The sequence below is a fragment of the Meles meles genome, chromosome 9 (genome assembly GCF_922984935.1).
Source record: "Meles meles chromosome 9, mMelMel3.1 paternal haplotype, whole genome shotgun sequence".
Taxonomy (NCBI): Eukaryota; Metazoa; Chordata; class Mammalia; order Carnivora; family Mustelidae; genus Meles; species Meles meles.
Window position 1 is genome coordinate 9,086,311 of NC_060074.1, and position 13,802 is coordinate 9,100,112.

At 38.3% G+C, this 13,802-nt stretch overlaps 1 protein-coding gene across 1 annotated transcript in view; it reads right to left on the minus strand.

Annotated features, from left to right (window-relative positions):
* GTF3C3 (general transcription factor IIIC subunit 3) overlaps positions 1 to 13,802 on the minus strand; it is a 36,896-nt gene that overhangs the window by 17,261 nt on the left and 5,833 nt on the right. The window contains exons 5-9 of the mRNA XM_046019257.1: positions 7,402 to 7,593; positions 6,739 to 6,904; positions 2,959 to 3,106; positions 2,359 to 2,428; positions 468 to 571 (exon numbers count right to left, since the gene is read on the minus strand). Of these exons, the coding sequence (XP_045875213.1) occupies positions 468 to 571; positions 2,359 to 2,428; positions 2,959 to 3,106; positions 6,739 to 6,904; positions 7,402 to 7,593 (680 nt within the window). The remainder of the gene's footprint in view (positions 1 to 467; positions 572 to 2,358; positions 2,429 to 2,958; positions 3,107 to 6,738; positions 6,905 to 7,401; positions 7,594 to 13,802) is intronic.

The window sequence follows — 13,802 nt, forward strand, 5'->3', positions numbered from 1 at the left end:
AGAGTATTTATCTCCAACTCAACCCCCTATTTTACATACTTATTTTATGATCTGTTTCATCCCATTAGAACAACAGCTCCACGACGGCAGGGATCTGTATACTGTTTTCAATACCTTATCTTAAGGTCTGCCAAGTAAATGCCCAATAGCTTTTTTTATTCAATGAAATAATTAGTCCAAAGTTGGCAGAAGAGAAGAGCTGTCAGAATTTACCAACCGTCTACAAAGCCCAATCTCAAGGTCTGATCTCTGGATTGTTCTCATTAAAAAGAAAAATTACTGCAAGCCCCGTTCAGCTTTTATTTTTATAAGATCTTCACACACAAATGATTAACGCTTATGGTGACTCCCTGGTTATTGAAAAATGTGAAATTTGGGGTAAACTTAATTTCTTACAATTTCCTGTCAAAGGAAATAATGCAGATTTGATCCGAAGTATCTGAAGTGCAGATCTTAACGTTACTTACATTAAGTGGTTCGAGGATGTTGAGATGTACGAGGCAGACCATCAACTTCACCGTGATATCTATGGGCACACCATCAGGTATACTGCAGGTAACATTCTCACCAGCTTTGGATTAGACAGACAGACAAGGAGCAGTTCTATATGCAAGCTGAGGAGGTAGGACAAGTGAAGCGACTACACCTTCTATGTAAGGTCTCAATTACTTCATTCAGGACAAAGGATTCCATAGTCAATCTAATTTGACCAACTCTATTGCTAGGTTTTTACACTTCCTTCTGTCTGTCAGTAAGGAAAGAAGGAAGGAGGGGTAGATCTATGAAACACAGCAAAAGATATTAAACAACAAAAGGACTAATGTATCTATAATTAAAACCCGAACATAACTTTTTCCTTAATATTTTCAAAACAATGGACAGCAATAATTTTCAACAGGAATTTAACTTTTGGGATGAAAGATTCCAAACAGAAAACACAGCTGCAAAATAATTTGAGACTTAGTTCTAGGATAGATCAGGTCCAAGAAAACTATCAAAACTGGCAGTTTTTCAGATGCCCTAATTCCTGCTTTCATGGCATTGCAATTTCTACTCCGCTGTACTAGAGCTGTACTCCAATCTACTCATTCACAGCACCCGTAACACTCAAGATCCTCAGCCAAAGCACCCTATCTAATCCTATCTGTACCAAGTAGTGCTCTCACACCCTGTAACCTCAGTCTGAAATGCACTTCTGCCCGGGGGTTTACTTAAATTATGCTTCTAGAAACCTTCTCTGATCTTAGTATATTGCTCTTCTCTATTTTCCCATAATGTCAAGTTTATTACAGAAATTATCACACTACTCCTCCTATAATTAAACTGTATATACTTCATTTGAACCCCACTTTCCCTCCCTGTGGGCAGGAAATATCATATTCATCTGCATATTCCCCAAACACCTAGCATAGGACCTTACAAGAAACTCTTTTCAAAAACTGGGCTTTTCATTCTCTAACAACTTTCCTCTTCAATATTTGTCTGTCCCATGTCTCATCTGGGGCTTTGCTCTCTATGAATTAGCACAGCAACGCCTTTTTGATTTTGCATACTTATGCCTTAACCCAAAGGATTATATGATGACGGAATCTGTAGGCACCATGACAGGCCAGAATAGCTCTATTCTGAAGCGGGCAGTACTCAAGTACCAAGTGCCTCCCCCCTTCCCCCCCCCCCCCCCACCAAAAGTCTCATGGGGTAGAGGCAGAAGGAAGATATTACACAGGAATTTTCATACAAGAACAGGGACGTCTACTCTGCCCACAGAGTTCAATTTTGCTACAACCTCGGATCGGGTCCTGCACACTAGTATTTTCACAGGACAGTGAATGGGTGTGATACAAAGGAAAGAGCAGGGATGAGGAAGAGGACTGAAGGCGACGCTGCAAGCCATACCTCCGGTGAGACTCTCCAGCTAGACCCCTAACTGTGTATTTTAAGTTTTCAAACAATGGACAGCAATCACATTAGTTTCTACTTTAATACGAATGCTTAAGTTTGAAGAAGAAATTTTTTAATGAGAGTATTTTGCCTTTTTTGAAAATTAAATTGCTTTAGATCTAAAGGCTTCTGATATGCTGTTCGGTAATCCATTCTTTTTTCACGTCACTAAAAAGACCCCAGAAAATAAGAAATGCCATGTTCAAATGGATGTACTGAGAAATAAAAAGGGACTGAAAAGAATTTTTCAAGTAGATTTCTTGTAAGTAAATATTCACAAGAAAAAGATACGAAATCTCTATGAGGAAAAAAATGCTTCTGGGAAAACCTGCTATGAGAACAACTATCAGTTTCAAAGTGCCACATTATAAACCAGAGAGGATTACGTGCACTACCCTATGCAGAGAAAACTACAACCTTTATTCTCCTCAGAAGGTCCTTCTTCTGTATTTTTTTCCAGCACAATTCCAGAAAAATCTGTAATTACCTAAAAGAATAGAGAAAAAAGGAAATGATACAAGAGTTACACATAGAAAACCTTTTTACAATGCAAAGATTCATATAGTTAGTTCAAATAATTCTTATAACATATAAATGGACTACAAAAAGCAACAGTAATCTCTTTAAAATAAGAAACTACTGTGATATATTAACATTTTTATATCATATGAACTAAGGCTTAAATAAAGATATAGAATTCATCCATATCAAACCAAACTACTTTTCCCAATACCTTAGGAACTGAATCATAGCAATTAGTCTGGCTGCTGAGTCCTGCTACCCTCAAGTACAGACATATCTGGCATCTGGGATAATGGAGAGAGATTTTATCATATAACTACAAGTTATATTTCATTTGCAACTACCACAGAATCTAGAAATCTGTTTCAATACAGACTTTAAATAGATAATTTAGTATATAAGTAGCTTAATATATATAACTAAAGTGAGGAATTATCCATTTGTAAGAATTTCTAAAATGCAGAAATGTGTCCAAAATCTATTACAATTTCCTACCTCCAAAGCTTTGTCATAATGCTTGTTAGAAATGTATAGCTCGGCTGCTATGTTAATATCTTCCATGGAGACAAGGCCCTGATGTTTTGAGAAAGCTTCTTCAATTATGTTAATAGCTGAAGTAACATCATTGGCTTCATAATAACTCCTAAAATAATAAATGACAAAACGGATGAATATTTATTTCATTCAGATTATAAAAAACTCTCATCTTTGCTTAGACCATCTAACTATTACCTACGATTTTCATTTTCTTAAAATTGGGGAAGAGAAAAACTTTTCTTTAAAATCATAATCACAGCCAACACAGAAAAAAACGGCAAACACCAGTATGACAATGTCATCATGCCAAGCATCTCGTGTCATTCCGGCTCGTTCCCCCATCACCTGAGTCCAAGAACTCTTCCACCTCAGTGGAATCTAGAAAGCACTCGTCTACCTGTTCCACCGTCCTGCTGCTTCCTGCCCTCACTTTCCTCCTCCTCCGCAGACCAACATTCTAACTACTCCCTTGCACATCTCCTCACTTCTTCTGCCCTCTCTCCCTTCTGATAAAATCACGTGATAAAACCCCAACCCTTGTTACCTCAAATATGCCTGCTCTGCACCACCACCTACCTCTCCAGCCGACCATGCCGACCGCACTGACTCTAAATTAACGACCAGAAGCCTCAAGCGGGCCCAGCAATGTTACCAGTTACCCTGCCCAGTACTCTGCAAAGCTGAACATGCATGCAAAGTGAGGATCTTGTACACAGGCATATTCTGGTTCAGTAGAGCTGGGACAGAGCAGAGATTCTACAAATACAAGCTCCCAGGAGATGCAAATGCTGCAGCAAGGCTCCAAGGACCCGACAACTACTTCTCACCTTCTCCTTTCTCTTCAAACCTCCAAAACGCTCTGATCCTCACTCTCAGCTGACAACCTTTTCAGTTTACGAAGAGAACCAGATCATAACATCTCACATATTCCCGACCTGCTGTCCTACTTGCACACACCCAGGGCCGTATCTTCTACCTTCTCCACTTACAAGGGCAAACCCCCACTAGATCCCATTCCCTCCAACCTACTCAAGGACTTCACTCAAGCAATCGTCCCTTCTCTCATTAATCTTCAACGTGTTTCTCAACTGTGGATTATACCAACCGAATACAAATACACTGTAATTTTTCCCAACTTAAAAGTTCTCTCTTACCCCTACAACCCATACCAATTATCTCCCCATTTCTCTGCTCCTCTTATAAATTTCTCCAAAGAGCTGCCTATCCCCCAGGAACTCCCACCCCATCTCCAATGTGAACACTCAGTCCTTATTTCACACGCTCTACAAGGACTACTTCACAAAGATGGTCATCCCTCCTCCTTGAAGTGCTTTCTTCAGTATTTCTAGAGTATCACACTCTCTTCATTTCCTCCTTCTTCACTGTCCATCTCCTTTCAGTTTCCCTGCTGTTTCCTCCTCATCTTCCTGACTTTTAAACACTGCAGGACCTCAGGGTTTAGTCCTCAGAACGATTCCCTTATCTGTCTGTGTGTGTCTCTCTCCCTCACCCCAACCCACACACAAACACCATTTCATATCAGAAAACCCTGAGAGCTCAGCCTTCAAAATGCATCCAGAATCTGAGTACTTCTCACCACCTCCTGCACCAAACAACCACCATCCCTTTCATAGACTGTTGCAGTAATTTCCTAACTGGTCTCTTGGCTTCTGCCCTACCACTCCTCACACTATCCTCAAAATAACAGAATGGATGTAAAGGGGTTTTTGGTTTTGATTTTTCTAAAAATATTTACTTATTTATTTGTTTATTTATTTAATTAATTGACACAGAGAGACAGAGACAGAGACAGAAACAGCAAGGGAGGGAACACAGCAGGGAAGTAGAAGAGGGAGAAGCAGGCTTCCTGCTGAGCAGACAGCCCAAGCAGGGCTCAATCCCACATGACCTGAGCCAAAGGAAGATGCTTAATGGCTGAGACACCCAGGCGCCCCCTGATTTAAAGTTTACGTCAAATTATACCTACTCGTCTCAAAACCTTCCAATGACTTCCAAACTCATTCAGGGCAAAACCCAAAGCACTTACAATGGCCTGAAAGGGCCAAGTGACCTTTTCCTGATGCCTCTCTGATCCCAGCTCCTGCTATGTTCCCTTAAACCTTCAGCTTGTTCCCAGAGCACACTTCTGCACTTGCCGCTTACTGTGCCTGTGACACTCTTCCCTAAATATCTGCTCCCATACTTCCTTCAGTTTACTTTCAGGTTATTGCGATCCTAACACAGGGAACTGAGCCCTTCTCTAATCACCCTATTTAAAATAACATACCCCTGGGCGCCTGGGTGGCTCAGTGGGTTAAAGCCTCTGCCCTCGGCTCAGGTCATGATCCCAGGGTCCTGGGATCAAGCCCCACATCGGGCTCTCTGCTTGGCAGGGAGCCTGCTTCCTCCTCTCTCTCTGCCTACTTATGATCTCTGTCTGTCAAATAAATAATTAAAAAAATAAAATAAAATAACATACCCCTATACGTCAGCTTCCTATCCCTTCTCTGTTTCATTTTTCTTCATATCCCTTATCAACATCTGACATATTATATATTTGGTTGTTTTTGTTTATTGCTTATCTCCCTCAACTAGAATGTAAGCTCCACAGGGAAATGAAAATTAAAACCCATTCAAAACTGGATCTCCTGGTGTTTTATATTCTGCCTAGCATTTAATAAATATTTCTGAAAGAAAAGTCGCATCTGAGAGAAATCCTAATAAACTGAAGTTATGGTAACATAATTCCGTGTAGAAAGGACCTCTACGGCAGTGGCAAAACTATTCATCCTCACCCTCTCCCAAAAATATATTATAAATAATATAAATAGAAAACAAATTTATTAGCACAGTCAACTAATAGTTCATAAAATAGAGGCTTAGTGGGCTAATCACGTGACAGCTAGAGATGTGACTAAAAAAACTCCTCAGTGCTCATTACATACATCCGAGGATCACCTTGGGTTGCCCTGCTTCAACACGTTACTTAAAAATGCCTCTAGTATTCTTACATAACCCATCCTTGTGGTAACAGGGAGTGATTCCACAGCTAAGCATCTTCATGACAATGGCCACAAGGTTAACAGGGTTAACCCCAAGACATCCAGATGAAGATGACTGATTCTAGACTTAAATACTATAGAACTAATATCCCTAGATAGAGAGCTTATGACAAGACATTATTCAGCCAAATGTTTCATGCTCTGCTTTGATGTATAGCATAGTGGAGAGGTAAATGCAGTAGTACACAATATTTTAGAATGAAATATATACCACACCCAGTAGCATGTGTCAACTACAAAGAACATTTTTTGTCTTAAAATGTTATTCTAGTACAGACTAAAGATAAATGATTATTAAAAAAACCCATATCACAAACATTTCATTAGCACATTTACAACAATATAAAATAATATAACCGCAAATGTACTTAACTTCAACTAAGTTATGGAAAACTGGCAACCTAACCATCCTTTTAGAACATGCCCCATTATTAAGCTTCTGAACACCTGAAGGCAACTATATATACAAATGTTTCTAAGTAACCACACAGCTGACTTGAAAACAGAAAAGTACAAAAACAAACAAAAAACCCTCTATATTTAAGCACAGTACAAAAATAAGTTAAATAAAACACTTCTTTGAACCTCAATAAAAAATAAAAATATATTTACTTCAAATATGTGATTTGTAAAATAAGATGATTAATAGGAGCATCTAAATATACTCCAAACTTACTTTGCCATATCTCTAGCCAACTGCATAAACCGTTCTCCATCAGACGGAGACAAGAGATTTAAAATGCGCCTATAGCCATCCATTGCCGTCTTATGATCTCCCATCTGTTCATAAAGGCTTGATCGCTCCCACAGATAACGGACATTAGTAGGTTCATATTTAAGAGCTAAAAAGAAAAAAAAGAATTACAGATTTACCACAAAAAGGGGTTCATGACACCTAGGTATGACCAATCCCCTTTTCAGAAAATTTAACAAACACTCTAATAGACCCAAGGGGGTTATTCTGGAACAAATCTACTTTCACAGGAACTCTTAACTAGGTCTAGTCTAAGACCACACAGAATCTGAATCTCTATGTTAATCTTCATTTGGTCACTCTAATGTGACGTTAACCCTCAAGGAATAGCTCAGAACCAACGACGATCTCAGCAGGAAATCGAAAGTACTGTTCTTCTACCGACTCCTGTGCGGTACTGGGTCACAGCATAAAGTTGCTGATAAACATGAAAGCAGAGAGACCCCAAATACTTACCTTTGGGACGCCAGAATGTAAGGAATAACTATACTTCAGCTAACATCACCCCAGGGTAGCAAGTACAATTATGAAAATATCTATTATATAACATTATAGCAAACAAAATAAGAAAAACATTTTAATTACCTTTCGTGTAGCAAAAAATAGCCTGCTTAATATTGTCTTGCTCCAGAGACATTTCTGCCAATCTAACCCATTCTTCGGTGTCACTAGGATTTAAATGTGCAGCAATCAACTCAAATTGAAGAGATTTTTCCATGTCACCTTGGTCCTCATATATCATAGCAAGAGTAGAAAATGGTTCATAAGCCAGAGGAGCTATAAGGAATAAAAAAAACAAATTCTATTGGCTGAAGAAAGAGGCATGAGTTGATGTCAATCCCATGTTCAAACTATGGATCTTTTTTTAATATTTACTCTTTAAAACACTCTAGCAGAATTATACAAACTACTTAACAGATTTAAGAATAAACAGATTAAATTTGCTGTACTTCATGTTCATATACGATTAGTGTTTTGGCATTACTGTCTCTGAGCAAAGTGCAACTTCATGAAAAACTCTACTCTCCACCATGCACCCCTTGTGAAAATCCTCATTTGCTAAGACTAAACGCGGCTCAATAACTCAGCAAGTTCATCCCAAAGAACACCATCACATCCGTGTTTATTTCATCTTCATGACCCAACAACACAGGTGTATGGATGAATGGACTAAGGATAGCTAGCCTGCACCTAAACGGAGGATATCAAAGTGAATAGTTAATCTACATTTCTGAAATGTTTCTGAAATGAAGTTCGAAGATCACAAGGGCTTAAAATCAAAGATAATTATTAAAAATAAACAATTACAAACTGGAATAAAGGAACAGGTAATATTGGAAAGTAGGAACCAAACAAAATCTCCTCAAGGAAAAGTTTGGTTAAGCTTGTTTCTGATGGAGTAGAAAAGAAAAAGCAGTGACCTCAAATTATCCTAATGAGTAATCTAAGAAAAACATTTTTTTTTTAAAGTAAGCTCTACACCCTACATGGGGCTTGAACTCCTGACTCCAACATCAAGAGTTGCATGCTCTACCAACTGAGCTGGCCAAGTGCCAAAGGATAGCATTAAAGAAAGCCAACAAACCATGAAAGAGAGCAAAAGAAAGGATCAGAGCAAATCTACAGAAACAACCAGAAAACAAGTAACAAAAGAGCAAGAAATACTTATCTATCATTATTTTTAATGTAAATAGACTAATTTTTTTTTTAAAGATTTTATTTATTTATTTGACAGAGAAAGATCACAAGTAGGCAGAGAGGCAGGCAGAGAGAGAGGAGGAAGCAGGCTCCCTGCCAAGCAGAGAGCCCGATATGGGACTCAATCCCAGGACCCTGAGATCATGACCCGAGCCAAAGGCAGAGGCTTAACCCACAGAGCCACCCAGGCGCCCAATAGACTAAATGTTCTAAGCAAAAGACAAGAGGATGACAGATGGATCAAAAAAATAAGACCATCTATATGCTCACTGTAAGAAACTCATTTTGGATTGAAAGACACCTGCAGATTCAAAGCGAGGAGATGGAAAAACATTTATCACGCAAATGGGAAGTCAAAAGAAAGCCAGGAGAGCAATACTTATATTGGACAAACACATGTTAAAACACTGACTGTGGAGGGAGGCCTGGGTAGTACAGTCAGTTAAATGGCCAACTCTTGGTTTCAGCTCAGGTCATGATCTCAGGGTTGTGAGATCAAGCCCCACGTGAGACTCTGTGCTGAGCAGGGAGTCTGCTTAAGACTCTCTCTCCCTCTCTCTCTCCCCCTCCCTTCCATGCAGGCTCTCCCTCTCTAAATATAAAACAAAGAAACAAAGACAGTGAAGCACCTACTCAGTCGGTAGAGCCTGCAACTCATGATCTTGGGGTTTTAAGTTCAAGGTCCAAATTGGGTATAAGCATTACTTTAAAAAACAAAATCTTTAAAAAAATAAAAATAAAATAATATAAAATAAAACAAAGATTATAATAACAGACAAAGAATACACTGTATAATAATAAAGGGCCCAATCCAACAAGAGAAAAAAACAATTGTAAATATTTATGCGCCTAACATGGGAGAACCCAAATTCATAAAACAGTTAATAACAAACATAAAGAAGTAACAGTAATACAATAATAGTAGAGGACTTTAACACTCCACTTACATCAATAGACAGATCATCCAAACAGAAAATCAATAAAGAAAGAGTGGTTTTGAATGACACCCTCAACCAGATGGATTAAAAAGACATATTCAGAACATTCCATACTAAAATAGAATACATATTCTTTTCAAGTGCACATGGAACATTCTCCAGAACAGATCAGATATTAGGCCACAAACCAATTCTCAACAAATTCAAAAAAATCAAAGTCATACCACACTGCTTTTCTGACCACAATGCTATGAAACTAGAAATCAACCGTAAGGAAAAATCTGGAAAGAGTATAAATACATGAGGTTAAATAACATGCTACTAAACAATGAATGGGTCAATCAAGAAATCAAAGAAGAAATAAAAAACTACATGGAAACAAATGAAAATAAACTACACTGGTCCAAAATCTCTGGGATGCAGCAAAAGTGGTTGTTAAGAGGAAAGTTTATAGCAATACAGGCTAGCCTGTCAGAAGCAAGAAAAATCTCAAGTAACCTAACCTTATAACTAAAGGAGCCAGAAAAAGAACAAATAAAACCCACACCCAGCAAAAGGAAGGAAATAATAAAGATTAGAGCAGAGGGGCGCCTGGCTGGCTCAGTGGGTAGAGCATGCAATTACCGACCTGAGGGTTCCGAGTTTGAGCCCCACAGTGGGTGCAGAGATTATTTAACAATAAAATCTTGAAAAAAAAAAAAAAGATTAGCGCAGAAATAAATGATATAGAAACTAAAAAAAGAAAAAAACAGAACAGATAAATAGTTCAGAATAGAAGATAGTTCTTTGAAAGGATCAATAAAATTGATAAACCTTTAGTAAGGCTCACCAAAGAAAAAAAAAGAGGATGCAAATAAAGTCATAAATGAAAGAGGAAAAGTAACACCACCACCACAGAAATACAAACAACTATAACAGAATATTAGAAAACCTATATGCCAACAAACTAGACAACTTAAAGGAATGGATAAATTCCTCGAAACATACAACCTACCAACACTGAAGCAGGAAGAAACAAAATTTGAACAACCAATTAGCAGCAATGAAATTGAAGCAGTTACCAAAAACTCCAAAAAAACAAAAGTCAAGGACTAGACAGCCTCACAAGCAAATTCTACAAACGTTTAAAGAGTTAATACCTATTCTTCTCACACCATTCCAAAACAAAAAAGAGAAAGAAAAACTTCCAAATCCACTCTATGAGTTATCACCCTGATGCCAAAACCAGATAAAGACACCACCAAAAAAAAAAAAAAAAAAAAAAAAAGAACCACACCCCTACATCTCTCACAAATACAGATGCAAATATCCTCAACAATGTATTAGCAAACCAAATCCAACAACACATTAAAAACCATACACCATGATCTAGGGACATTATTCCCAGGATGCAAGGGTGGGTCCCTATTTGCAAAAACAATCAACAAGATACATGAGATCAACAGGATAAAGGATGAAAAAAAAAGGGGAAAAAAAGAAAATAAAAAAAGATAAAGGATGAAAACCACATGATCATTTCAATAATGCAGAAAAAGTATTTGACAAAGTACAACATCAACTCCTGATTTTTAAAAAAACCCTCTGTAAAGTAGGTCTAGAGAGCACATACCTCAACATAATAAAGGCCTTGTAAGAAAAACCCACAGCCAACAGCATAACTCAATGGTGAAAAACTGAGAGCTTTTACCTTAAGGTCAGAAACAAGATAACAATGTCCACTCTCATTGCTTTTAGTCAATACAGTACTAGAAGTCCTCGCCACAGCAATCAAACAACATAATGAAATAAAATGCATCCAAATTGGTAGGGAAGAAGTAAAACTCTCATTATCTGCAAATGACATGATACTATATATAGAAAACCCTAAAGACTCTACCAAAGAATTACTAGAATTGATAAATGAGTTCAGTAAAGTCACAGGATACAATATCAATGTACAGCAATCTGTCACATTCCTATACACTACTAATGAAGCAGCAGAAAGTGAAATTAAGAAAACCATTCAAGGGGCACACGGCTGGCTTAGTTGGTAAAGCATGCAGCTCCAGATCTGAGTCATGAGTTCAAGCCTGATGCTGGGTGTAGAGATTACTAGAAAGAAAGAAAAGGAGGAAGGAAGGAAGGAAGAAAGGAAGGATGGATGGATGGAAGGAAGGAAGGAAGGAAGGAAGGAAACAAGGAAACAAAGAAACAAAAGAATCCCATTTACAATTACACCAAAAACAATAAAGTATTTAGGAATAAACTTAATCAAAGAGGTGAAAGACCTGTATTGTGAAAACTATAAAACACTGATTAAAGAAATTCAAGACATTGCAAGGAAATGAAAAGATAACTCCATGCTCATGGATTGGAAGAAATAATGTTGTTAAAATGCCTATGTTCCCTGGGCGCCTGGGTGGCTCAGTCAAGTGTCTGTCTTTGGCTCAGGTCATAATCCCAGGGTCCCAGGACTGAGTCCTGCATTGGGCTCCCTGCTCAGAGGGGAGTCTGCCCCTCCCCCCCACTCATGCACTCACTCAACTCTCTCAAATAAATACATCTTTTAAAAAAATGTCTCTGACATCAGTTGTAACATTTTTCTAGACATGTCTCCTAAGGCAAGGAAAATAAAAGCAAAAGCAAACTACTGGGACTTCATCAAAATAAAAAGTTTCGGGGCGCCTGGGTGGCTCAGTGGGTTAAAGCCTCTGCCTTCGGCTCAGGTCATGATCCCAGGATTCTGGGATCGAGCCCCCCATCGGGCTCTCTGCTCCACAGGGAGCCTGCTTCCTCCTCTCTCTCTGCCTGCCTCTCTGCCTACTTGTGATCTCTGTCTGTCAAATAAATAAATAAAATCTTTAAAAAAATAAATAAATAAATAAAAAGTTTCTGCACTGCAAAGGAAACAACAGAACTAAATAAAAGGCAACCTAGTGGGCGCCTGGGTGGCTCAGCGGGTTAAGCCACTGCCTTCGGCTCAGGTCATGATCTCAGGGTCCTGGGATCGAGTCCTGCATCGGGCTCTCTGCTCGGCAGGGAGCCTGCTTCCCTCTCTCTCTCTCTCTGCCTGCCTCTCTATCTACTTGTGATCTCTATCAAATAAATAAATAAAATCTTTAAAAAAAAAAAAAGGCGGGGTGCCTGGGTGGCTCAGTGGGTTAAGCCGCTGCCTTCAGCTCGGGTCATGATCTCAGGGTCCTGGGATCGAGTCCCGCGTCGGGCTCTCCGCTCAGCGGGGAGCCTGCTTCCCTCTCTCTCTCTCTCTGCCTGCCTCTCTGTCTACTTGTGGTCTCTCTCTGTCAAATAAATAAATAAAATATTTTAAAAATAAAAAATAAATAAATAATTAATTAAAAATTAAAAAAAAAAAAAGGCAACCTAGTGAACAGGAGAAGATATTTGCAAATCACATATCTAATAAAGGGTTAGTATCTAAAACATACAGAGAACTGATACAACTCAATACCAAAAAAACAAATAATCCAACTTAAAAATGGGCAGAAGGCACAACAGACATTTCTCCAAGGAAGACTTCCAGATGGGCACAGACACATAAAAAGATGCTCAACATCACTCATCATCAGGGAAACAGAAAGCAAAAAACTCAATGAGGTATCACCTCACACCTGTCAGAATGGCTAAAATCTGAAACACAAGAAACAAGTGTTGGCAAGGTTGTGGAGAAAAAGAAACCCTCATGTACTGTTGGTGGGTATGCAAACTGGTGCAGCCACCTGGGAAGACAGTATGGGGAAGACAGTTTAACATAAAAAAATTAAAAACTACCCTACGACCCAGTAATTGTACTACTGGGTATTTACCCAAAAAATACAAAAACATCCCAATGTTTACAGCAGCATTATTTTTACTACCCAAACTAAAGAAGCAACCCAAGTGTTCATTGCTAGGTGAATGGATAAAGAAGACATAAGATAAATATATGATGGAATATTATTCAGCCATAAAAAAGAATGAAATCTTGCCATTTGCAACAACATGGATAGAGCAAAAGAGTATAATGTTAAGTGAAGAAAGAAAAAGACAAATACCATTATGATTTCATTCATACGTTGAATTTAAGAAACAAAACAAACAAAACAAAACATAAGCAAAGAAAGAAAAAAGAGAGACAAACCAAGAACAGACTCTTAACTATAGAAAACAAACATGGCTGCCACATGGGAGGTAGGTGGAGGGATGGGGGAAACAGGGGACGGGGATTAAAGAGCACATTTATCATGATGAGAAAAATAAAATTAACAAAGGGAAAAAAGACTTCTAAAAGGACCCTTATCCAGATAAAAGGAAATGCCAAAATATTGAAAAGATAATTAAGAGTTCACTGTATTACAACTACCTAAGTCACTA